Genomic DNA, 25,738 nt, shown 5'->3' with positions numbered 1-25,738 from the left:
AGATACCAATAAAGATTACTGATCAGACAGCCGATAACTACTAATCATTGTGTCTACTTAGATAAACAAACCTGTTCCCAAACAAAGCACCTTATTGTGAATGTTACCTTCACTAATCCAACTAAAACACTCAAGACAACAGCTTGGAAGTCAAAAGAACTAAAACTGAAAACAAAGCCTTCTTAAATCTCCCTAAACTAAAGGAAATATCACTTTCACCCTTTATAGTTTAGTACCCCTCAAGGGTACACGTTTTTTAAAACGCATGGCAATGACCAGTCTGTCCCAAGAACACAATCACAAAAAGTGCATAGGAACATAAGCTAAGCAAATATCTGTCCTGAAACTTGGAGCAGCCAACACTTGAAGAAAATACTCATCTCAGTTCTTACACATGTACTATTTAGGAGCACAACGCAAAAAAGAAAAAAGAAAAGACCCCTAATGGTGGCAAAGAAAAAATAACAAGCAGCAACAGAGAAACAAACAAGCCCAATCCATGTATCGCGGCCCACCTCCCACACAAAGTACAGAATGTAAACACTGTTAATGAGAATAAAGCATGAAAATACCACGGGCACCCAAATCAAATACAACCTTTGCCCAATGAGCTGTAGCAACAGTGGAAATTAAGTATCACTGTAGAAGCAACCAAACAGAGTCATGGGGGGGGGGAGGAGGCACTGAGAGAAAATGCTCAGGTGCAGGAAGCAGGAACCTGCTATTGTCTCCCCACAGGAAACTGCTGCAAACCCATCAGCTGTTTACCCCGACATCTCAAGAATTATCAAAGTCTCCCTCTCCTTCCTTTGCTACACCTGAGGGTCGTTTTTCTATCAGGCAATCATTTCCCCCCACCCTGGCTGCAGTTCTTTGCAAAGGGCAGTGGCTGCTGCCGCCTGCCAACTCTGAGAACAAGCAGGCAAAGCCAGGAGTTTGAAAGACGACTGTTTCCCTCCCCCCTTATGCAAACACATTAAATGGGGATTTATCAAGACACCTTTGTGTCGCAACCCTACCTCTTTTTGGCCTAGGGAAGCTTTCATGCAAGTGAAAGACGACTTTCTCCACAAAGTGCTGAATGTTACTATGCTCCGGTCCTCTTACAAATACCATCCAATCATGGGTAAAACCCTCCACAGTGGGCTTCTTCCTCACCTGGGCCCGATGCCCAAGCTCCAGTTTCACCTGAACAGCACACTAAAGAGAGGAGAGACAAAAAGAGAGATGTAACAATGAGCAGGAAAGAGAGACAAGGAATTCCTCCCCACCCACCCCCCAGCAAGTTTCAAGCTTCTCTGAAAAAAAAAGGGACAAAACCCAAAGATGCACACAAAGAAAATATCTGTCTGCTGAAGAGGTGGGTGGGAAGCCATCCTTCACCCCTTAAATAGGCATTCCCAGTGCCAGTGCAGCTGGGATTGTAACGGAATGTAGGCTGAAATAATGCGATCAGGACAAGGATGGGGGGGGGATAATAGGGGGGGATAATAGGGGGGGATAATAGGGGATGAAGCCTTTGGGCGAAAACGCACGGTCGCTTGAGCCTCCTTTCTTCCCTGTTCCAGCCAGGGTCCAGCCAGGATCGAACGCACCTTCGTGCGTTCGATCCTGGCTGAACCCTGGCTGGAACAGGGAAGAAAGGAGGCTCAAGCGACCGTGCGTTTTCGCCCTTAGAAGGAGAAGCCCTTTTTCATAGGAAGGCGCCATCCTGATAGATTCAGCGTAAAGATCAAACCAATATATATATATATATATATATATATATATATATATATATATATATATATATATATATATATATATATATATATATATATCATTTGCCTGCTTATGCATCGATTGCCTTCCCAAGGGCTGGCTTGCCGATGTCCAGGGCGCATTTAACGCGCTGCACGCAAAGGCGCCGAGCAACAGTGGGGCGGGGGTTGCCATTGAAGACAAGGAGGTCGCTATGATTTCAGTAAAAAAAAGAAAAGGGGGGGGCAGCTCGCGGGACACCCGAACGCCCGACTGCATGCAAGGGGGGGGGAGGGGGGCCGAGAAAGAGGGTCGCCGCCGGCTGTCAGAGAAGCCGGGGCGAACGCACCATCCTGCGCGGCGAGCCAGCCGGTCCCCCCCTTTGGCGCGCGCGGCTTGCAGGAATATGGCTGGGTTATGATCCACCAGCACGATGGGCGCGCGTGTGCGAAGCGAGCGCGCGCTGCATGCGATTGCACAGAGGGAGGGGAGGGTGGAGGGAGGGGGAGGCAGCCCCACACACACACGGGAGAGGGAAGGGGGGAATTCCCCCACCGCCCCCACCAACCTCTCTCTAATTGGAAGCGCTAAACGGGTGTCTGGGCAGCGCGGGGAGACGGAGGAGGCAGGGAAAGGAGGGAGGGGTTGCATGTACTCACCGAGCTGGCCATGCCTGGGGGCCCTGGGGTGTCTCCGCTCTCCCCCGCCCCCGCCCTTCCAGCTCTAATTCATGGAGAGACTGCGAATGCGCACGGGAGCAGCGAGCCCATGGCGGACACCTTCTTCCTCTCGCTCTCTTTCCCCCCCTCTTCTTCCTCCTCCTCCTTCTTCCCTGTCTGACGCTCGCTTATTCAACGGAGCCCCCAGCTCTTGCCTCGACGAGCGGCGGCGAGCTCTCCCTAGAGCATGCGCCCTGCTTGCACCCCCCCCCCTCCGAGCCCTGACACTCTCGCAGACACAACACCGGGCCCGCACCACCACCGGGGAGGGAGGAGGAGGGGGGGAATGGCAGAGGCAGGCTGAGCCAATCAAAAGCGACGCGAGCCCGAGGGGGGGGGAGCGACCGAGGAAGCCCTGCGTGCCAACTGGGGCCACGCTGCTGCTGCAAGGGACCTCCTCCCCCCGCCCCGCCTGTGTCCTGCCGATGCCGCCCCTCAAAGTAACAGGTTCTGGGAGGGGAGGAGGGGGGAGCTCTGCCCGCCCCCAAAGTCAAGCCCCGAGATCGGAGAATAAAAACCGGATTAAATACTGTTGGAATGTAACCAATGGGCGAAAACGCGCGGTCGCTTGAGCCTCCTTTCTTCCCTGTTCCAGCCAGGATCGAACGCACGAACGTTCTTCCCTGTTCCAGGATCGAACGCACGAACGTTCTTCCCTGTTCCAGCCAGGGTTCAGCCAGGAACGTGCGTTCGATCCCGGCTGAATCCTGGCTGGAACAGGGAAGAACGTCCGTGCGTTCGATCCTGGCTGAATCCTGGCTGGAACAAGGAAGAAAGGAGGCTCAAGCGACCGTGCGTTTTCGCCCAATGTCTAGAACCCTTTTAGCTCCTAGCTAAACGGGCCATGGGGGAAGGCATAGACTGTCTGGGATTTTTTTAGCAGCTTTTTTTTATTTTTTAATGAGAAGGGGGAGCAGATTTCTGAAATAAAAGATCACATTTTAAGTGTTTTGGCGAAATACTCGTCAATTAAATGCTTCTTGCTGGAATTAATAGAAACAATTAAAAGCATATAACTGGGGGGGGTTAAATGTTTGTTTTAATCAGACGCTTCGAGAGAGGGAACAGGGACATGGCTTTCTAGGGCACGGAAAGTTGAAATGACTTACGCGGAATTAATTTTAATACATTTGGATCCTAATGGCAACACAGCTATTAGAAGTTGCCTTTCTGCAGGTCGTAATTAAGACTAAATATTTTCAGCGTGGAAAGGGGTAAAGATCCAATTGCTGCAGAAAATGCACTTGTGCTTACTGTGGATCTGGCTTCTCCCCAAAACCAGCAATAAACTCATGGTGGCCTTTAGAAGAGAAATTACTGGGACAAGCCCCTCTGAAAGCCTTCATCCTTTGAAGTTATATTCCCCTAATCGAGGGGGGCTGGAGTTGCTCAACCACAAGGAATAATCAATCTGCACATACTCAGAGCCTTTACTTTTGGTTATTCTGCTTCAGAACTGAACTTCAGCATAAAAGAATAGATTCTGGGATCAACCTCTAGCTCCTAACAAGCTCGATGTAGAAGCTGTTTTTCTTTTGATCACGTTGCATCAAATCTCGTGAGTAAACCCTCTTAGGAACACGTGGAGCAAAGCAGCAGTCTCAAAATAGCAGATAAATTCTTAACTGTAATGGGTATAAACTGTATTAGAAACTTGATGCGCTTTAGCAACCAGCAAGTGTAATCCATATAAAGAGCAGTAATCCGGTTAGGTTCCTGGGGAACGGGAAACTATCTGCTTGCCCCAATGCTACTCTGATATTCAAGGGTGGTTGCTCTCTGATCTGCGGCAGACTAAGGGGTTAGCATTGTTTAATTTCAAGAAAGGTATCAGACACTCTCTAGATCCTACTGTATGAGTTGTGCAGCACAGTAAATTCTAGAAAGAAACGAAGGGGGGAAATGCTAAGTGGAAACAATTGGCCAGGGAGAAGAGAATAGCTATGGTGCCTGAACAGTTATACAGAAACAATAATGTCTGCAGTGGATGTTAGGCTTCATAGTTATTCTGCCTGAATTTAGGGCCAAACTAAACATAACATGCAAGTACACAGGACAGGGCTGTGGCTCGGTGGTAGAGCATTCGCTTTACATGCAAAAGGCCCCAGGTTCAATCCCTGGCAACCCCAGTTAAAAGTATCAGGTGGTAGGTGATGTGAAAGAGCTGCTGAGACCTTGGCCCGAGACCCTGGACAGCCGCTGCATAGTTAGTGGAAGCTAAAAGACCAGTGGTCTGATTCTGTAGCCCTCCACAGTGACCCCTCCATGCAAGGAGGAAGAACAGGCATAAACCCTCTGTCCCCATCTCTCACACAATCATTGGGTTATCTGCATGGTGGGAACGTGAAGAAGAAATATTTGCCCATAGGCTTCCACTTTGTTACTGGGGATGCCGTTTTTGAATGCTGACAATCAAAAGTATATACACTGCCATACATAGGTGCCATGTTCACATGGCGGAGATCCCAAAGAGGTGGGGAGGCAGGACAAGCATGCTCCTCTCCACTTTCCTTCTCTGTGCATTCAGTCAATACACAGAGGAGTCATGAGTGCAGGGCTAGTATAAAGCAGCTTCATGTGCTCGCATGCATCTTTTCACCTGATTTTTTGCCTATGTTAAACATTGCAGCCTCAACAAGGCTGTTTGAAAAATAACCCCTGTGAGGCTATCTGGTTCAGGAAATGAATGGGGTGTGTGTCAGGGGGAGCTGTTTCACTGTTTTCCATTCAGCTATTTTCTCACTTAAAATCCCATTCTCAAACTGCTTTTCTCCCTACATATGAGAAGATATGGGTGCCTGTTATCTTTTTCCCCATAGGATAAAGATTAACTAGTTTGGACCGAAGAATATGATATTTGGGATGGACTCAGTGTTCTTCTGCAGCTACACATGGATGGTATGGTTAAGGTTAGCGACTGATCATTCAGAGAAGAGTGTCCATCTTTTATTGACAATCTCACTGAGCAATCCCAGATAGGCTTCTGAAGAATGTTGAGGTTTTTGGGAGGCATTTGGGGAGGCATATTTGTTAAACACATTTGTGAAGTTTAGAAAAGCAAAACAAAAAAACAAAAAACCCCTGCAGTTTTGTAAAAGTTTGGTAAATGACAAAAAGAACGTAAAGACCAATGTAAGAGCATGCTTGATAATGTGTGTGTGTGTGTGTGTGTGTGTAAAGTGCAGTCAAGTCGCAGCCGACTTATGGGGACCCCTTTTGGGGTTTTCATGGCAAGAGACTAACAGAGGTGGTTTGCCAGTGCCTTCCTCTGCACAGCAACCCTGGTATTCTTTGGTGGTCTCCCATCCAAATACTAACCAGGGCTGACCCTGCTTAGCTTCTGAGATCTGATGAGATCAGGCTTGCCTAGGCCATCCAGATCAGGGCTATGCTTGATAATAGGTTTATAAAATTACAAGTGGGGAACCAGTAAAAATCTCATTTCCCCACGTCCTCTTGCTTTCTCTCTGGGCCTTTCTCTGGCTTTGCCTGAAGCTTCTCCCCTTCCCTTCTACCTACCTACTTGCCTTTTCATGTTCCTCCCCGTGGCAGCCTTTGCCCGTCCCTCTGTTTTTAGCATCTTCAGCATTGCCATTTTATCTTTGTTCTTTCCCCCCTCCAGCTTTACCTTCCCTTCCTCCCTTTACTTTTTTACAGTGCAATCCTAAGGAGAGTTACTCCAGTCTAAGTCCATTCATTTTAGTGGGCTGGAGTAACATTTTAGTGGGCTGGATTGCACTGTTAGTCTCTTTCTCCCCCCCCCCCCCCCGCCATATCCCATGCTGACATAAACTGAGGCGTGGAATCCTCAACAATGTTGGTTGCAGATTTCTTAGCAATCTCCAAACTGGCCACTGACATCTCACAAAGTAGTCTTTTGAGATCTCAGCAGCATTCTTCTCTTAAAGAAGCAGATATTGCTTGTAAAATTTGGGTTTTTTTTCTAACTCCCAAGTCATGCAAGTTAGGCAGATGCTGCCATTGGGCCCAGGCGAGTTGTGTGGCATCAAGTTATAGCCAGATCAGCCGAATCAACCCTGGTGATCAATGGGGTGACAGATGTCGCGGCCAGATTGCCCTCACATCCAAGTTATAGCCACAACTGCAGTTCTCCCTCCAGGGCAGGACGGAGGGCAGTAGGGGTGCACTGGGAGGACAAAATAGCTCTAGAAAGTGTCTTCCCTCTGCTTTTACTGACAGAAACCAAGGTTTGAAGGCTGACAATGCAGTATTCTTGTGGTTGCCTGGCAACCCTAACAATGCTCACTGAGATCGCCTTTCTTAAAGGTACTGATGCTGCTTCTATTATGGGGGAGCTTAGCCCCCCTTTTACATTTCAGATTTTTCTGAAAACCTAGGCATATTCTCAGGTTTGTAGAAAGATCTGTCTTGTCTGTTCATGGCTGTAGTGTCTGAATTTAAGTATCCATATTGAGAATTGAGAAGTGGCCACATTGAGAATTAGATATGCTTGTGATACAATTGCACCCAATACAACTGATGAGAAGTAGATATAGGACAGACTTCACACAATGCATAATTAAGTAATTGAATTTACTGCCACAATACATAGTGGTGGCTAATAGCCTAGCTGATTTCAAAAGAGGCCTAGACAAATTCATACAGAATAGGTCCATCAGCAGCTCAGGGAAGGGCCACAGCAGAGTGGTAAAGCAAAAGGTCCAAGGTTCAATCCCTGACACCTCCAGTTAAAAGATTAGGTAGCAAATGATGTGAAAGACATCATTTGCCTATGATGCTGGAGAGCCTCTGCCAGTCAGTGTAGATAGTACTGACCTTAACAGACTAATACTCTGACTGTATAAGGCAGCTTTCTGTGTTCATGTGTACACATGTTCAGCTAGTACTAGCCATGGTCATGAAATGAAACTTCCATTTCAAGGGCAGTACCAATAAGGGTTGCCAACTTCCAGGTACTAGCTGGAGATCTCTTGCTATTACAACTGTTCTCCAGCCGATAGAAATCAGTTCACCTGCAGAAAATGACCACTTCGGCAATTGGAGTCTATGGCATTTAAGTCCCTCCCCAAACCCTGCCCTATTCAGGCTGCGCCCCGAAAACCTCCTGCCGGTGGCGAAGAGGGAGCTGGCAACCCTAGTACCAATGAATAACAGGAGTGGGGAGACAACATGGGAAAGCTTTTATTTTCATGCCCTGCCTATGTATTACTCCGAAGCATCTGGTTGGCATCTATGGAAGACAGGTTGCTGAGCTACATGGACCTTTGGTCTGATCCAGCAGAGCTTTACTTATGTGCTTCACTTTAACTGGAGTGAACACACAAGCTTTTAAGTGGCACAGAGTTCTTTCAGGCCCAAAGGTTTATTAGTGAATTATTTGCTAAGAGCAAATACCCCCTTTGGGTTTGCTTAGTATCTTGAAAACAACTTCCTCCCTGGGAAGAAAACTTGGACAACATAGGTCATTTATGCATGGGAGTTTTACCTGAGGTTCATTGCTGGCTGGACCCACACTTTCCAGTTGGGAATCTCTGCACCAGCAGTCTCCAAACTCAAATCAAGTCCCACCCCTTTAAATACCGGTTTGTAATTGGTTTACTTTGCAGTACTCACTGTGAGAGAAAATCCCCCCCAAAAAAACCCAATTGCCGCATAAAAAAGCATTTTAAGAACAATAAACAAAGAACGGAGCAATCTGAAAGAAGGGGGGGGGAATCCAAGCCTCAGTTTTAAAAAGCATTTATTTTGCTCAGAAAGAGCTCTGAGGAAGCATTTGAATCCCTGCCTCTTTATACACTGCTTTGTGATTGGCTGTGAGAGAAAGCAATCTTCTGTTTCCCCTGCTTTGCCTTCTGCACAGAGATTTCAGCCAGGCTGAGCTCACAGAAGAGCAAAGAGTCGGGTTAACAGAGGAATGGGAAGACCCGGATATTGCAAAGGCTGACAGTGAGGTCATTTCAAATGGACGGAAAACTCATGCAGAACTCCAAAGAACAACCGAGTCAGACAGGGGGCAAACGTTATGTGAGTCCAAGTACCCACGGATAAATGACCATAAAGCATACACAACCCTAGTGAGATCATCTTTATAGGGAATTATATAAGTCACATATAATTTCTTTTAAAATATGCTTCTACATACTGTTAAAAGACCAGATAATCTATTACAAGTCACAGGAGAGAAACATCACTGGTGTAATTCTTTGATGGCAAACAGGCATAAAATAGAAAGCTACTGAACTCCCTCTTCCTCCTCCTAGAAAACTTGTGTTTCTTTGACTGAAAATGGAAACAAAATTATTACTATTTTTCTAAGCCCCTTTGGGTCCCCATAGAAGAAAAAGGTAGGGTCACTGAAGAAGCTGTTGCAGTCCTTTGTGGGTCCCTACTTAAGAAAGAAATTTATACAAACACAATAAAGAAAATATTTCAAAGTATAGCGTCACCCACATTATATTTCTCTTATGGGCTTGCCCGTGGCCTCATATGATCTGAGGTGCAATCCCAGAACATGCCCAGAATCCCATGCAATGTGCTTGTACATGGCAGAAATACAGGGGCTATTTGGCAGAAAACTGCCTAAAGCTATTAACATTTGCAATTAGGAATGGCTGAAGACAGAGCAGTGAGGCACAGAGACAGAATGACCTGTAAACATGATCATTAGCTGAAAGTTCTGATGGGTAAAGCCTTTCTTCAGAATCAGAAAAAAACCAGAAATTTACATAGAACTTAGGAAATAAACGATAACGTATTTGGAATGTATAATTGACCGAGTGGGAATAATTTCCAAGTACTCATAAATAGCATTCAGCTATGCTATTGTTTAAATTTGAAAATCCAGAAATGGATCTGCAAGTAAGTTTAACACAAACTTGACTTTGTAAGGTGTAACACTGCTTAGGACTGCAGTGTAAAGTAATAGTTCTGACCATACATTCCATTATTCACATTGTTTTAAATGGGGCTTCCATAGGATAACTGCCATGACTTGTAATATGTTTGCTTAAAGACTGTCAATAAAAAGCAGGCCAAATTCCTTTTGAATTTTCTGGTACTTCTTGCCACTCTGCAAGCCTATGTACACTTCCTGGAAAGTAAGCCATATTAAGCACAGGTAAATATGCATAGGATTGGGCTGTGAAGTGATTGGACAGCAGGTTCTGGGATAAAATAGTTTTTTTTAAAAAGTAGTTCTGCCGTGAATGCACAAATTAGAGCAGTGGTTCTCACTTTTTCCGACCGTGGCCCCCTTCCGACCTTGTTTCCTTCCTGTGGCCCCCCCTGTCCTACAGGTAGAAAGGTAGCTATTTAAATGTTTTGTTTGTAAATAGCCAAGGAACAAAGAAGCATTAACAGCCATGCAAAATGCACACAGCAATTTTCACCTGTGCCCCCCTTGGAATATCCTGGGGGCCCCCGGGTGGCCATATGGCCCCAGGTTGAGAACCACTGAATTAGAGTATCTTTTAAAAATCTATTCTGCTTGTAACTTGCCTGTAAAAGCATGCTATTTGCCTTTCCTTTTGATGGACTCCACAGGCCTCGCCCTCAAACAGATCTCCAATGAAAAATAAACAAAAGAGCACAGGAGTTTAAGTACATGAAGAAGGCAGCAAAGATTTGAGATGCACACACACACTCCTGGAGAACCAGAAAAGCAGTCTTAAGAAACAAAGGGAAAGAAAAATGCAAAGAATGTACTAATTGAATAAGTGCAGCCCCTGATGATGGATTGGAGAAGGAAAGTCACATATCCAATATTATTTAAGTAGTGTTTACATCACTACTAGTTCAGTCAAGTCATCTTTTTAACATGAAAAAATAAAAATTGTACTTGTAGTGAAAACCCTGACTTGGAATACAGAGATATGTTGAAGGGAAGACCCACACACACGAGTTACAGTGGTTCATAATACAGTTTTCCATCCAATATATATCAAGTCCACATGGTATTTTTCTCATGTTTATAAGAGGTACTGTTTTCTTATTCGCAATAAACAATGTGTACAAAATCTTCAAAGGAAGTTTAATTTTTTTAAACCTGAATAAGAAAGAAACAATGACCTCTAGGAGAATGATACATTTTGCCAGCAGATGGCGTAAATAATCTTTGAGCTCTTGTCCTTACTTGACCTTTCTAAGGGACCCTGAGCAAGACTAGATTTCTAGGGTCCACCTGAGATTTAACAAAGCAAAAAGGAGCAACGGATATATCAAATTAGCAGCAACTTTACAATAAACTGCTAAGATGTGCTGAGATAAATACACGCACAAATACACACACTTTAAAGGGCTGTGTCCAAACTGTGGTTTTGAAGATGGGCAGGTGTTCATTCAATGTACATGTGGCTCCCTCCCCACAGTATACATAGCACTTTCACACACACACCCAGTAGCCTTTCTTCCTGTCCATACCCATGGCACAAGAACATGCAGGCGCTTCTACATGACTGTGTAAGGCTGCAATATTGCATAGCTCATACCTCACAAACTACCCTAACAAAAGCCTACATTCTGAAGTATCCCCACTGAAAAATCAAAAACTATCCCAAATACAAATGGCAAACTGAGAACAATTATGTTGCTGTCAGGACATGCTGCAAAGATATGAAGCACTGCCATCCATCTACATGTCATTTTGTATTCCTGAAACTGTATAAAGGGAACAGGATTGTAGTCTATCCCACTGTTAACTGCATGTATTACCTTGGTCTTACTGCATTGCTTTTTAGTTTGTAATCCCAATTCTTGCATTGTTTATGATATACCATGTCTGATACTTAAGAGGGGAGGTATCATTTCTGTTGTTTGTAGTCCTACTACACTGTTTATTGGATGCTTTGTGCTATTTGAATGCATGGTTTTACACAGTGTAATCCACTTTGAGTCTCAGTGACAGTGGTGGGCTATAAATAAGGTAAATAAATAATTAAGAATGAGGTGATTTGGTTTGAGCCAGTGTGGGACGGCCCTGGTGATAGTTTATGCTTCCATGGCAGCAGGGTGGAGCAAAGCTCCATCTTCAAGCAGAGTTAAGTTTTATGTTCCTGTCCCCTTTTAGACCTTTAAAGGGCTTCCCCCCCACATTTCCTGCTAAGGTGTGCTGTATAGGGTTGCCAGGTCCCTCTTTGCCACCGATGGGAGATTTTTGGGGTGGAGCCCGAGGAGAGCAGGGTTTGGGGAGGGGAAGGATTCAATGCCATAGAGTCCAATGACCAAAGCGGCATTTTCTCCAGGTGAACTGTTCTCTATCGGCTGGAGATCAGTTGTAATAGCAAGAGATCTCCAGCTAGTACCTGGAGGTTTAATTATGGAAGTATAGTACTAAGCTCAAACAAAAAGATACAATAATACTCAAGCAAACTATGCAAACATATTGTGAAAGACGTGTAACATCTACAAACAAGTGAAAACAACTATAATTATATATACAAGTGAGATCAATGTAGAAAGTCTTTTTCTTTTTTCAAGGTAAGTGAATGTCTTATCTTAAGGTTGTTTTCAACACGAGGAAAGCTGGATGAGGATGGAACAGTAACGCGGTCCGGATACTCTTCAAGCATTTTCACTGCAAAACAGCAGCTTCATCAGCTGAAGTCTTCATAAATATTGTATAATTATTCTTTGTAGATGCAATAGTAGCAATCTGATACAGATATAGGTCTTGCTGCTCCAAAAGGCTGCTCAAAATGGCTCCAGTACCTGGAGGTTGGCAACCCTAGTGCTGTAGCATTATAGTGTGCCTTGGTAAAGAAAGGGAAAGTGTGGGGAAATGATGAGTTCTTGGCCACAGGGGATGGGGGAACGAGACAAAACTGTTGTAGTTTGTGTGCTTCTGTGCAGGTGCAATGAGAAAATGGAGGCAAAATGGGGGTGGTGGCTGCAGTGAGCAGCTCTTGAATGTGAGTGTGTGTGTGGGGGGGGCACTCTTTCCATCCCTTCCCACACTGTTTGCAGCTGCTGCTGCGGCAGAGACACATTCTCACACCCCACATCTTACAAAGATGTAGCCTGTGTTTCATGCTTGTGTGCTTTGCTCTACAGTTTTCAGGAGGGAAGTGAGGGCAAGAAACAGTGTAACAAAAGGAATTTGCTATTTTAAAAAAGGAACAGTAAACTGGCGTATTTATTTACCTCATTTAAACCCCACCTTTCTCCCCAATGAGAACCCAAAGCAACTTACATCTTTCTGTATCCTCCATTGTATCGTTTTTCTCTAACAATCCTGTGAGGTAGGTTAGGCAGCTTGAGCGTGTGTGACTCCCTCAAGGTCACCTAGCAAGTTTCCATGAAAGAGAAGAGATTCGAACCTGGGTCACCCAGATTGTACTCTGACATTCTAACCACTATACAACACTGGCTTCCTCCTGTACAGATGATGAAAGGATTAAAATGGAGCCACCCAGACTTGGGTTCCTTGAATATTTGGGGGACTCCTGAAGTTTGCAGAAAAAATTGCAAATCAACCCATTTGTGTGTTAGGGGGGAGTGTTTAAAACGGCCTGAAGAGGATTAAAGGGATGGAATATTGAGAGCAGAACTGAGCAACAGGCCCTAGCTTGGGTATAGTGATGCTTTCTCAGTCCTCTCCTAGGGGCCGACATACCTGGAGGTAGTGTCTAAACTTCTATGACTTATTGCAGATTTGTACAGGTGCAAGGAACATATACCCACACATCTAAGGGAGAGAAACAAGCCCTGTTCACAAGTTACAATGAACATACAACCCATGTACACTTGATTTTTCTTTATATGCGCGTTCAGTAATTCTCATGTTACATTCAATGCATGAATGAATGAATGAATGAATGCATACATTTATTTGTATAGGGCCATAAGCCATTACAAAACACCATCAGCAAATATAACACATTATAACATACAGCTGAATATGTGATTGAAACTACACATTTATCCAGGTACTGGCCCCCAGTTTCATTCATAAAGTAAACACATGTTGGCTCTTTCTTACAAACAGATCTATGCAGGCACATGCAAGATGTATATGTGTTCACTATAACTACAGAAAATCTAGTCCTGATAGGTTGTGAGTGCCCTGGGGGGGAAAAACCAAGAGTAAGAAGAGATTCCAGTCATGAGACAGCCTGCAGGGTGACTGTCTGGAGAGACATTGTTGATAAAGTGGTACCCACCCCCCACCCTCACCCCCAGTCACAAACACAGCATTGGAAAAACAAATATATTCCTGCAAGAATTTTGTAATTATTTTTACCCACTGCCAAGTTAATCTGCTGCAATTTAGCTGGGAGGCTTTTTTATAAATATGAGTGTACTATTCTAAGTAAAATAGATTTGTCACAGCTTTCTTAAAACTTTGGTGAGGGTGTGTGTGGTAATTATCACTATGAAAGGCTGTTTTATTAAAATAAAGCTAGTCATATACAGGCAGAAGAGAACATTGGCTACTGAATTTATTATATTATTTTTTAATTTAATATTTATTTAAACAAACAATGAAAGGAAATCTAAAATACAAAGATACATAAAATACATTGCCACCCCTTTCCCTTATAACCTGCCTCCATGGACATAGACATGCTTTATCAGCATAGAGCAATTAAGGTATTAATTCAGTGTATTCTGTTGCCAGTTCCATCCTCTGTATACCCCTGATCATAATAGGTCTAATCCGAGTATAGATCTGGTATGCAAGATCTCTACAAGGGTAAGTAAAAAGTAAAGGTCCCCTGTGCAAGCACCGGGTCATTCCTGACCCATGGGGTGACGTCACATCCCAACGTTTTCTAGGCAGACTTTGTTTACGGGGTGGATTGCCCGTGCCTTCCCAAATACAAGGGTATAGACAGTTATAATAATAGATCAATACAAGGGTATAGATCTATTATTATAACTGTTAATTAGGTAAGAGTGCTTAAAACACCTGGAAAATTGCTTTCTAATCCCAGATGTGTAAGGATGGACTACGACATGAGAAATATTTACTGCATGTGTGGGAACTCTCATAGTATTATCTCACATGTGCTGAAGATGGAGGGGGAAATTTCCTTAGCGGAGTTCTGTCTCTAATCAAGATCTGAATCATGGATTCATTTATCTTTGTAACCTTCGTAATGTAAAATCATAGTTTTGTCTGATTCTTTTTTATGATGTGGTTCCCCCCCCTCCATAAAATAGAATACTGATGCATGCATCAAGTATTTCCTTTGCAAAACCGTAATTCTTGCAACTTAGTGACTGTTTAAACATGAACCCACATGTGGCCCATGAAGTTATGTTCCAGGGCGTTAGGCTGTGGCACCATAATCTGCCCCCCTCCCCCATGAGGCAGCCTATGATGCTGGGACCATGCGGTTGCCATTGCAACTGTACTGTCCCAGCTTGTTGCAGTGGGAGACCCAGATGTTTCATGGGAGGAGGACTTCTCCCATGAGGCATCTGGATCCCATTGCAGTCAGCTGGGGTTCTGAACTTGCCATTGCACTCACATGCAACACATCAGCCCTGTTCACATGTTACAGTGAACACAGTAAGCCCATCTGTATGCGTGCGCATCTGTTTGTAAGAAACAGCCAACACGCATTCGCTTTATAGTCAAAAATGCACCAAGGCCTGGATAAATGTATAGCTGAATGTATGTGAAAAACACCACACGTGTTGACTGTAACATCAGAATTATGAGGGAGTGTACATACAAAGAACAATCAAATGTCTACTCTTTGTGGATTGTATATGCATTCAATGTGAACAGAGCTCTTACCTCCTTTGAGAGACACCAGTTTCAAGAAGACATTGGTACATCTCAGTGGAACCCAGTTGCCATCGCAAGGAGATTTCACAGGGGGAGGTGTTCAGAAAGTCCTCTTCTCAGATGAGAGGCAGGATTCTGAAACCCACCCACCTGCCTAGGAAACTCTACTGCCTTGCTGCTCTGGGACACCGCAAATGTTTCCTAGGTAGGTTTCAGAACACTATGTTTCTCAACCCAGGAGGCAGCATTCTGACCCTCCCTGGCAAACACAAGCCCCTGGCAACAATTAAATTTGGTGGGGGAGGGTTAGACTGCCAACTCCCAGCCTAGATAACATCTGGGTTCTAACCTCCTCCAGTCAGTTAGCCTGGTTTTAATAGAGTCAGACACCATTATGGGTCGGAGCGAAGCTCCACTTGGATTAAGCACCTAATAGCAGCTCTCAGGCAGCCTTGGACATTTGAAAAATGGGGGAGTGTGTCCATTTCACTGTTGTCTCTAATCATCTGAATGGAACCATGGAATCCTTCACTTACACCTAAGAAGAGATGAAAGGAAAGTCAGGTGTTTCCTTTTACAGTCAAATTTTATCTAGCGGCCATCACTGGCTATATAGTGAGTTAGTGTGTTCAAAATGCTGCTCATCTATTACCTTGTAATCCTGATAACAAGCTTGTATGGTTGCAGCATTATCATCTCCATGATACAGATGAGAAGCATTGCTGAAGGCTGAATGGCTTACCTTTGTCCCCCTAATGAGTTAATGGCAGTAAAATCAGTTATGATATTTTAACATCCATGGACTTCTTGCTTCATAGTTTAGATTCTTTTGGAAAGTGCCATCAAGTCACAGCTGACTTATAGCGATCCTGCAGGGTTTTCAGAGCAAGTGACAAACAGAGGTGGTTTGCCATTGACTGAATGGCAGTAATATCATTACTGATTTTAAAAAAAGATTGGGAGAAAGTCTTGTCAGTATCACTAGCATGGCTTTTTCCATTGAGAAAGGCATTAAACATACAGTAGCACTCTTAAGAAAAAAGAGGCGGCACTGGTAAAAATGACAAGGCTGGTCTTCCACCTTGTCAGTATTATTAGCAGGTGGGGGGGATAGGGGGACAGTGAAGAAACTGGGTGTGTGGTAAGTGAACAGGTGATGCCAAAAGGAGAGTTACACACTGTCAGACAGTCAGCAACCACAAATTCAATTATTCAACCAATTATTTGGGTAAGGTTATCACCTGATTTAATATTGGTTTTGCTGCATTATTTTTCTGTGAATACTCAAGCCAATATCAATGTTCTGTCCAGTCCAATTACCAAAGCGGCCATTTTCTCTAGGTGAGCTGATCTGTCGGCTGGAGAACAGTGGTAATACCAGGAGATCTCCAACTAGTACCTGGAGGTTGGCAACCCTAGAGGTCTCCCACCAAAGCAGATCTGGCAACACTGCTCTAGAGGCATAGGTTGCAAATCCCTGGCATAGAAGAACAGTGGGAATAAGCAAGTTGACCCCACTTCCTGCCTACATGTGATTACCACAACATGAGTACAGTACGTACATGTGTACAAACACTACATGTGTAAATTCCATCCCTGTGATTATGAAAGCAACTTTCCAAACCTTCCTGATGATGGAGGCAGAGCCTATGTGCATCGCGTTTGTATTTGCATAGGCACTGTTGTGCCCACATTCCAACAGAATGTGTAGGAAGAGGGCAGAACCAATGTGTTGGTTGAGAGTGAGGCCAGCTTGCTCATTCCTGATACCTCTCTGGTAAATTTAAAATTTGCACCCTGGATCTCACATTATTCAATTTTGCTCCCTTAAACCTTGCTTTGTAAAAGGGAAGATCTTGGTTATGAATGTGAGAAAGTTCCTATAAGAGTTGCTGGGGAGAACATAAGAACAGCTGTGTTAGATCAGACCAGTGGTATTAGGTCAGATCAATCAAGCCATGGGGTTGGAACTGTGGCTCGAGCACCTGCTTTTCATGCAGAATGTCCCAGATGCAATCCCTGGCATTACCAGTTAAAAAGATCAGGTAGCAGGTGATGTGAAAGACCTCTACCTGAAACCCTGAAGAGCTGCTACCAGTCAAAGAAGAGGACACTGTCATTGAGAGGCCAATATAAGACCTATCTTATATTGACTAATATAAGACCTATCATGTATGTTCGTGTGTATTTATTTTATGAACCAAAGGGTCCATAGTAACCAACAATCTCCATTTTAATATCTTACATTCTTTTCTTTGTCACAGTGGATTAATTCCAGACAAGGTTGTCTCCATGTCACATACTTTTAAGACTGTTCAGGTTAGGATTGCATCAATATTTGAAAACCAACTTGAATCTCATGCCGTTATCATCTGCTTGAGGACAATACTGACATTGTGGTATAATTGTATTGATTTAGAATGAAGAGTAAGATTTACAATAGCATTTTAAGATTAACAGCAAATGGAGATGACTTTTGATCAAGTCGGCAAAATTACCTCACCATCATTGATCTTTGGTATCTTGTACAGCTTCTGTGGCAGTATTAAGACTGATTTTTTGTTTTATACCAAATTTCAGAAAAATGATCAAAGGGAGTAATTATTATTTTCTATTCTTATCAGACAAAAGTTTTCTAGCTGCTGTAACAATGCTAAAAACCAGTTACAGGCAAAAAGAGCAGTGTTTGGCTCAGAAACCAATATGCTGAGCCACCAAGTCTCAGAAGTAGCTAGATACAAGGCAGTACATGAGATGGAACAGACAGCGTTGCCTCCTTTTCTGGTATGACTATTATGCACATAACAGTTGCAGGCCAGGTGGTCAATTTACATGCCTTATACTCAGTCAGACCATTAGTTTATTGAGGTCAGTATTGTTTACACTTTAAGGTCTCAGATATTTCACATTACCTACTCCTTCCTAATAATTTTTTTAAAGGAACTAGAGATGCCAAAGATCGAATCTGGGACCTTCTGCTTGCAAAGCTGCTGCTTTACCACTAAGCTACAGCTACTCAAGAGGTGTTTTCCCCATCACTGTATCTTCTTTCTCAGAAAAAAGGAATCTGTTTAGTTTCTAACTTTCAAATACCTGTTAAGGGTGCTGGCCAAGAAAAGTGAAGGCAGCACTCTTTAACTGTAGCTGCTTTGTTTATATTTATTTCCTCAGAACAGCACAGTGACTGTGCTTATAACAGGATGCTGGTAATTTAATTTTCTTTGATCAGTGCATAAATTCCAGGTTTTCTAATTGGAATAAGTAAAATCAAACGTATTTAGCAAAATCATTTTCATTTCTCGACTGTATTTAGTGCAGAAATCAAAGCCAAATTCCCTGGAATTAATAACTGAAAGCCTGTGGAAACAAGGGAATTCTTTCATTAACTTTGATGAGATTTGTCTTTTTTCCAGGGTTTATTACAAAAGAACCTTTCATAAGTCTCAACAGATATTTTGTTCTATGATCTTAAATAACATGATTATAGAACAAATAATTACAGAACACTGTCAACAACATGATTCCATAGACTGCAATGGTATTTGGCATAAGCTCATGGCATGCTCAAGACAGACAGACAGGGAACATAAGTTGTAACCCCTAGGATCAAAAGGCAGTGACATGACATGCAAGAGGTAAGATATTGTGACATTTGTATGCAAGACTGAGTTGTATATAAACAACGACCACTCACAACTACAGTAACAAGTGATAAAACTAGCCCTGTTCACAAATTACAGTAAACACACAATCTGTACAGAGCATGCAACTGATTATTCATTATTAGTGTGTTGAGTAATTCTCATGTTACATTCAGTGCATGTACAGCTGAATGTGTGATTTAAACCTAACATTTATTCATGCACTAGTCCCCAGTTTCATTTGTAAAGTGAACACACATTGGCTGTTTGTGAAATAGATGTATGCATGTACATTCAGGCTGTACATGCATTCGCTATAATGTATGAACAGGGCTTCTGTCTTCCTAGGCTTGTTTTGTTGGTAGGTTAACTCTCTGTGTAACTGCATAGTGGACATAAGAGAAGCAGCCAGAAACCAAAGTCTCTCTTACACATGTCTACATACTTGCATCTACCTCTTAGAACAAACCACATGATTAGTAATCTACAGTCAAACTCTAAGATACAACTAAAACTGGTTCCTGTTTCTTGAACAAGGACAAACACACACACACACGAAAGGATTACACCAGGCACTTTTAAATCTACACAACCCAGTCAATCAAGTAAAGAAGCTGATCAACAAGGTCAAATAGTGAGAAAATGACTTGTGTGCCAACTACAGCTTCCATCCGTGAACTATAGCCTACCCTAGACAATGATAATGCTTCTCTCACTGTACAGGTCCATCCTTGCTTACAGATGGGTGTCACACTTATTACAGCTCTTCACCAGCAACAGTGGACTGCCTGTCACAGAATAAGTTCAGGGAATTGATGTTGCAACACACCCAGATGCCAATTCTATTTCCATATCAATGTAGGGTTTGTTTGCAGTTTTTGCCGTGAAGTTGTAGCTGATTTATAGAATTTTCTGATTCATATAATTTTTAAGGCAAGAGATGTTCAGAGATAGTTTGCCATTGCCTGCCTCTGTGTAGCAACCATAGCCTTCCTTGGGTGTCTCCCATCCAAGTACTAACCAGAGCTGATTCTGCTTAGCTTCCAAGACCTGACAAGATCAGGCTAGCCTGGGCTATCCTGGTCAGGGCCCATATCAATGTACCCGACACAAATTTTATGATTAAAAAATGACAGTATCCAGAAATGCTATGAGAACATTACAGTCTGCCAGGACACTATGCTGCTGACCTGAAAGATGTAATTCTTTAACGGAAGTATTTCAAAGGAAATTCCAACACAGAACTACTGAATTTGAATTCATCAGGAAGCTTGGCACTGTCTCAGGAAATCTAAGTGAACACACTGGATCTCTATCATCAATGTTGTTAGTATAGCTCAGCTGGGAAGATTGTGAATAGTCACTGTTCTGATTCAGTTGATTTCCATACAGAAATATTACAATGTGTCTCTGCATTTCATTACCTCTTGACTCCACTGTTTACATTTTCCATACTATCTGTTTCTGTCTCTCTTCCAAATGAACACACTCTTCATGATTCTAATGAATAGAACCCCAATCCTTAAGAGATTTTGCTCCAATGACAGTGAATTCTATACAAGTCTACTCAGAAGTAAGCCACACTATGTTCAATGGTGCTTACTCCCAGGGAAGTATGCATAGGATTGCACACTTTCTCAAACAGTGCAGTTATAAGCAGAACTAAATGTCTGGTGATAAGCACTTTTGGGGAGAAAAGCATAGGTTGGGTAAAGATTTAATTCTTCCTACCTGTGACTGCACATGGCACTTTAACAGTGCAATCCTAAACAGATTTACACCCTTCTAAATCTGTTGAAGTCAATGGGATTAGAAGGGCATAAGTACATTTAGGATTGCATTGTTGCCCGCCCTCACCCCCTACTTTTTAGGGTTTTGTACATCCAAGCTTAGGTTGCATCACTTTCATGTCTAGTTGCATTCTTAGATAGAAACCATGGATTGGTAGCAATCTAACACCATGGGCTAGTGACCCACACCTAGTGGCATGGCAGATACTTATGGCCGTCTTATGGTACTGGAAAGTGGATATATGACTTTAGCAGCTACATGGCTACAGCTAATTTCCCACTGAGAAAGACGCATGCAGTTGGACCCTCCTATGTAGTTGTTTAGCTCACATCTATACATACCAGAGGTGTTGCCAGCTCTGGGTTGGGAAATACCTGGAGATTTTGGGAGTGGAGCCTAAGGAGGGTGGGATTTGGAGAGGGGAGGGACTTTAATGTCATAATCGCCAAAGCAGCCATTTTCTCCAGGTGAACTGAACTCTATCAGCTGGAGATCAGTTGCAATAGCAGGAGATCTCCAGCCACCATCTGGAGGTTAGGAAAACAGTACAGGATGATATATATACACAAAGTGCAAATTTTATAAGCTACTGAGATGAAACAAGGACCATATACATGACACATACAAAGCACAAATATATACAATATGTACAATCTGCATAAAGCAGAAATGATTCCAAAGGTCTCAACAGAGTACCAGGTAAGTATTAGTATTGTAATCTTTGTGTATAAAGTCCATATAAAGCCACTATCATCAATGGATACGGCCGTTTCAGATCCACAGCAGTGGAAATCTTTTGTCAGTCCTTCCTAAAATTAATATTATACAATCAGTATATAAATATATAAAGATTATGACTATTAAAATATAATTGGATTTGATACAATATACTCACAAAAAAGTGCTGTTATACATTCATAATTCCTTCCCATGCAGGGTAAGTACAAATTGAATCAATCAGATGTCAGCAAAGTACATCACATAGTGCAGCAAGTAAAGTCAAACACAGCCTTACTCAATTACACAGGAAAACCCAGGTGTACACGGTTGCATACCAAAGGCAAGTTAGAAATCTTAAAGTGACAGGCTTTAGGAGGTTCATTGATGATTTGTTTTTTCTTTTTTCCCCTGATATTGATTTTGATGACTTCATGAAGTGGCTGAATTCTTGTTCATCCATCAAATTTACAGGAGATATACACCCACAGAGAATTCCTTTTTTGGACACCTTGGTCTATCATGGCAGTGAGGGCAAACTTGCTGTTCAATTATATCACAAACCCACTGATAGAAATGCATTGCTGCATTTCTCCTCCCATCACCCGAAACATCTCAGACATAATTTGCCTTATGGGCAATTTGTAAGAGCTAAAAGAAATACTACTGAAACCAGGGATTACTTACAGACAGTTGGGGAGCTATCACAAGCCCTGGCCAATAGAGGTTACCCCCCTAAAGTTATCATCAACGCTCAATCTAGAATCAGTGGAGTTGATAGACAGGATTTACTATATAGGGAATCCAGAAGTAGGAACAAAGTACAGCCTATTACTTTTGCTTTACAGTATACCCACTTATCAGGACATATTGCAAGCATTGTGAAAAGACATTGGCACCTCTTAAAGGACATTCCAGGTTGCGGGACTCCGCCCAGGATAGGCTTTCGCAAAACCCAGTCCATTAAGGATAAGGTAGTACACTCGGATATATATAGGGATGTTTCTAACAAATCTGTTGTTGGACATTACAAGTGTCACAAATGCATGGCATGTGACCTGTGTCTTGAAGTTAAAGAGTTTAGGAGAACTGACAGTAACTTCATTTTCAAACTGCAGTCCTATACCAACTGTGACACAGGCTTCTGTGTTTACTGCTTGCACTACCCGTGTGGCAAATTTTACATAGGTTCATCAATTAGACCGATTAAAATGCGCATATTAGAACACAAATCTAGAATACGGGCGAAAACAGCTTCTGCCCCAGTAGTAGAACATTTTCTTGAGCAGCATCATAATGAAAATGAGCTCCGCTATTTTGTAATTTGGCGACTTCAAAGGAAACATTTCAATAGAGGTGACAATGAAAGATTGTTAAGACAGAAGGAGGCTGTTTTCATTCACCTCCTGAATACGATGTCTCCAAATGGGTTAAATCTAGATAATGATCTGACATGTTTTTTATAAGTCTGAGATGGCTTCTGTTTAAATGCACACTGTCACTTTAAGATTTCTAACTTGCCTTTGGTATGCATCACCAGCAACCGTGCACACCTGGGTTTTCCTATGTAATTGAGTAAGGCTGTGTTTGACTTTACTTGCTGCACTATGTGATGTACTTTGCTGACGTCTGATTGAATCAATTTGTACTTACCCTGCATGGGAAGGAATTATGAATGTATAACAGCACTTTTTTGTGAGTATACTGTATCAAATCCAATTATATTTTAATAGTCATAATCTTTATGTATTTATATACTGATTGTATAATATTAATTTTAGGAAGGACTGACGAAAGATTTCCACAGCTGTGGATCTGAAACGGCCGTATCCATTGATGATTGTGGCTTTATATGGACTTTATACACAAAGATTGCAATACTAATACTTACCAGGTACTCTGTTGAGACCTTTGGAATCATTTCTGCTTTATGCAGATTGTACATATTGTATATATTTGTGCTTTGTATGTGTCATGTATATGGTCCTTGTTTCATCTCAGTAGCTTATAAAATTTGCACTTTGTGTATATATATCATCCTGTACTGTTTTCCTAACCTCGTGGTCTTTGTACAGAGGTGCCTTTTTTCTCCCCACCATCTGGAGGTTGGCAGCCCTAGTGGGACAATACCATGGAATAATGATGGTCAAGTAGCTGTGAGTGTGAAAAAAACTATAGTTTAGACAGGAAATACAAGTGTTGTCTGAAACCTTTGTGGGTAATTTGCCTGAAAGAAGCAGAACAAAACTACCTGTTTGTTCTCACAACGCAGAGCTCGCCTCCTGCTCACTATTCGTTCATAGCTATGAGTTTTAGGGTGGGCTCGGCTTTTGCAGAAGTTATATTGCAGAGAAGGGGCTTCTATTAGGGGCTTATTTTCATCCTCTAATCATATGTACTGTTTGGAACGCATTTTGCTAACTGTCTGAATGAAGGCCACTGCTGGTCTGGTTATGAGCCATATATAGCCACCTACCATTTCTGTTAGAAGTGGTCGTACTTCAATGTTTACAGTATTTTAAATTACCCTTAATGATAGTAATAATGAAGTCTGTTTTACTCAAGTTATATTTTATTGCCTGGATTAAGAGCTTTAAAATAAATATTTTTTTTAAGTGGCAGGGTTTACTTTGACTGACTCCTATAATAAATTCTAAACTATGTCACTCCTTTCTGTTTCATTGATTTTTTTGCAAGCTATAACTTTACCTAAAGCTCTGTTGAAAAGAACAGAAAGCTGCCTTATACTCAGTGGGCCCATAGATCTGATGGGACTGATCTCTAGAGATCTCTAGCGACTCATGATCAGGGCTGTTGATCAATGGCCATTCCTTCAAAACTGTGAATTTACCAAGTATACTTTACCATACAGTGGACAACACTTTAGAAACTTTGTTTACTTAATGTCACCATTGATACCCCACTTTTCTGTCCAATGGCAACCCAAATAGGATTGCCAGTTCTGTGTCGGTACATTCCTGGAAGTCTGGAGGTAAAGCCTGGGGAGGGCAGGGTTTAAGGAGGGAAGGGACCTCTGCAGAGCATAATGCCACAGAGTCCACCCTCCAAAGCAGCTATTTTTTCCCCAGGGGAACTGATCTCTGTAATCTGGAGATCAGTTGTAATTCTGGGAGATCTCCAAACCCTGCCTGTAGGTTAGCAACCTTAAACCCAAAGCAGCTTACAACACTTTTCACGTTTCCTCCATTTTATTCTCACAATAACCCCAGGAGGTACGTTAGGCTGAGAGTGCATGACTGGCCCAAGATCACCCAGCAGATGACATTCCATGGCAGAGGGAAGATTCAAATTTAAGTTTCCCAGAACCTAGTCCAGCACTCTAACCACTAAACCACACTAAGGTAAAAGGTAAAGGTCCCCTGTGCAAGCACCGGGTCATTCCTGACCCATGGGGTGACGTCACATCCTGACGTTTACTAGGCAGATTTTGTTTACGGGGTGGTTTGCCAGTGCCTTCCCCAGTCATCTTCCCTTTACCCCCAGCAAGCTGGGTACTCATTTTACCGACCTCGGAATGATGGAAGGCTGAGTCAACCTTGAGCTGGCTACCTGAAACCAACTTCCGTTGGGATCGAATTCAGGTCGTGAGCACAGCTTGGACTGTAGTACTGCAGCTTATACTGAAATTTTTAGATGCCATCATGATCTGGCATTTGGGATTTATGTACTATATATACACATTAATATAAGCTCTTCCCCTCTTTCATGTGTAGACTCTACAGTAAAAATAGTACCTGTTGAGTCTCTCCTTGTCTTCCCTCTTGCTCCAACTGACATTTAAAATAAATGGAAAGTGGTAGCTCAAACACCACTTGTTTTAGTCCAGCAATTCTGAACCAAATGTTCCAGCAGCAGCACTCTGGCAATGTGTTGAACACAAACATGCAGAAATGACACTGCTAAGTAGCAATGGGTAGTGTCTGATTTATGTTTCCCAAGAGCTGGCTACCCTCAGGGAGACAGAACATTAAGGGGGTGGTAAGTTATCCAAACTCCACTTACCCAATTTGAGGCATGGTTAACTCTTGCAGGAGAATCCAGTGGCAATGAGTTTGCAGAGATAGGGTTGTCAACTCTGGTTTGGGAAATTCCTGAAGAATGGGGGAGGTTCCTGGGGAAGGTGGAGTTTTGGAAGGGAATTCAGCAAGGAAGTGATGCTATAGAGTCTGTCCTCCAAAGCTGCGATGACCTCCAGGGGAACTGATCAGCTGTAATTCTGGGAGACCACCAGGACTCACCTTGAGGATGGCAACACTAGGAAAGGACCACACTATTTTAGATTATACATGGGGGATTCCAGCTAGGAATGTTCCTTCTTACAAAAAAAAAAATCATGCAAACAGAAAATTACTGCAGGAAGTGGAAAGCTCTTAGAAAATCAGCACAGCCAGCAA

At 42.7% G+C, this 25,738-nt stretch overlaps 1 protein-coding gene and 1 non-coding gene across 5 annotated transcripts in view; one reads left to right on the top strand and one right to left on the bottom strand.

The window, feature by feature from the left end:
• Positions 1 to 2,517, bottom strand: part of MLLT3 (MLLT3 super elongation complex subunit) — a 155,298-nt gene extending 152,781 nt beyond the window's left edge. For 2 of the 4 annotated variants that reach the window (XM_056848670.1, XM_056848673.1), the window contains exons 1-2: positions 2,400 to 2,517; positions 1,020 to 1,200 (exon numbers count right to left, since the gene is read on the bottom strand). In XM_056848670.1, the coding sequence (XP_056704648.1) occupies positions 1,020 to 1,200; positions 2,400 to 2,411 (193 nt within the window). In that variant the 5' untranslated portion in view covers positions 2,412 to 2,517. Of the gene's footprint in view, positions 1 to 1,019; positions 1,201 to 1,334; positions 1,433 to 2,399 lie in introns of those variants that run through there. The other 2 variants (XM_056848669.1, XM_056848672.1) reach the window with 1 other exon arrangement.
• Positions 2,518 to 4,516: 1,999 nt separating this feature from the next.
• Positions 4,517 to 4,588, top strand: TRNAV-UAC (transfer RNA valine (anticodon UAC)). Its single transcript has one exon. It is a non-coding gene; the product is annotated as a tRNA-Val (tRNA).
• The last annotated feature ends 21,150 nt before the right edge of the window (positions 4,589 to 25,738 follow it).

This window comes from Euleptes europaea, chromosome 4, assembly GCF_029931775.1.
Source record: "Euleptes europaea isolate rEulEur1 chromosome 4, rEulEur1.hap1, whole genome shotgun sequence".
In the NCBI taxonomy this organism is placed as follows: Eukaryota; Metazoa; Chordata; class Lepidosauria; order Squamata; family Sphaerodactylidae; genus Euleptes; species Euleptes europaea.
This window is presented reverse-complemented; position numbering and strand designations above follow the sequence as displayed.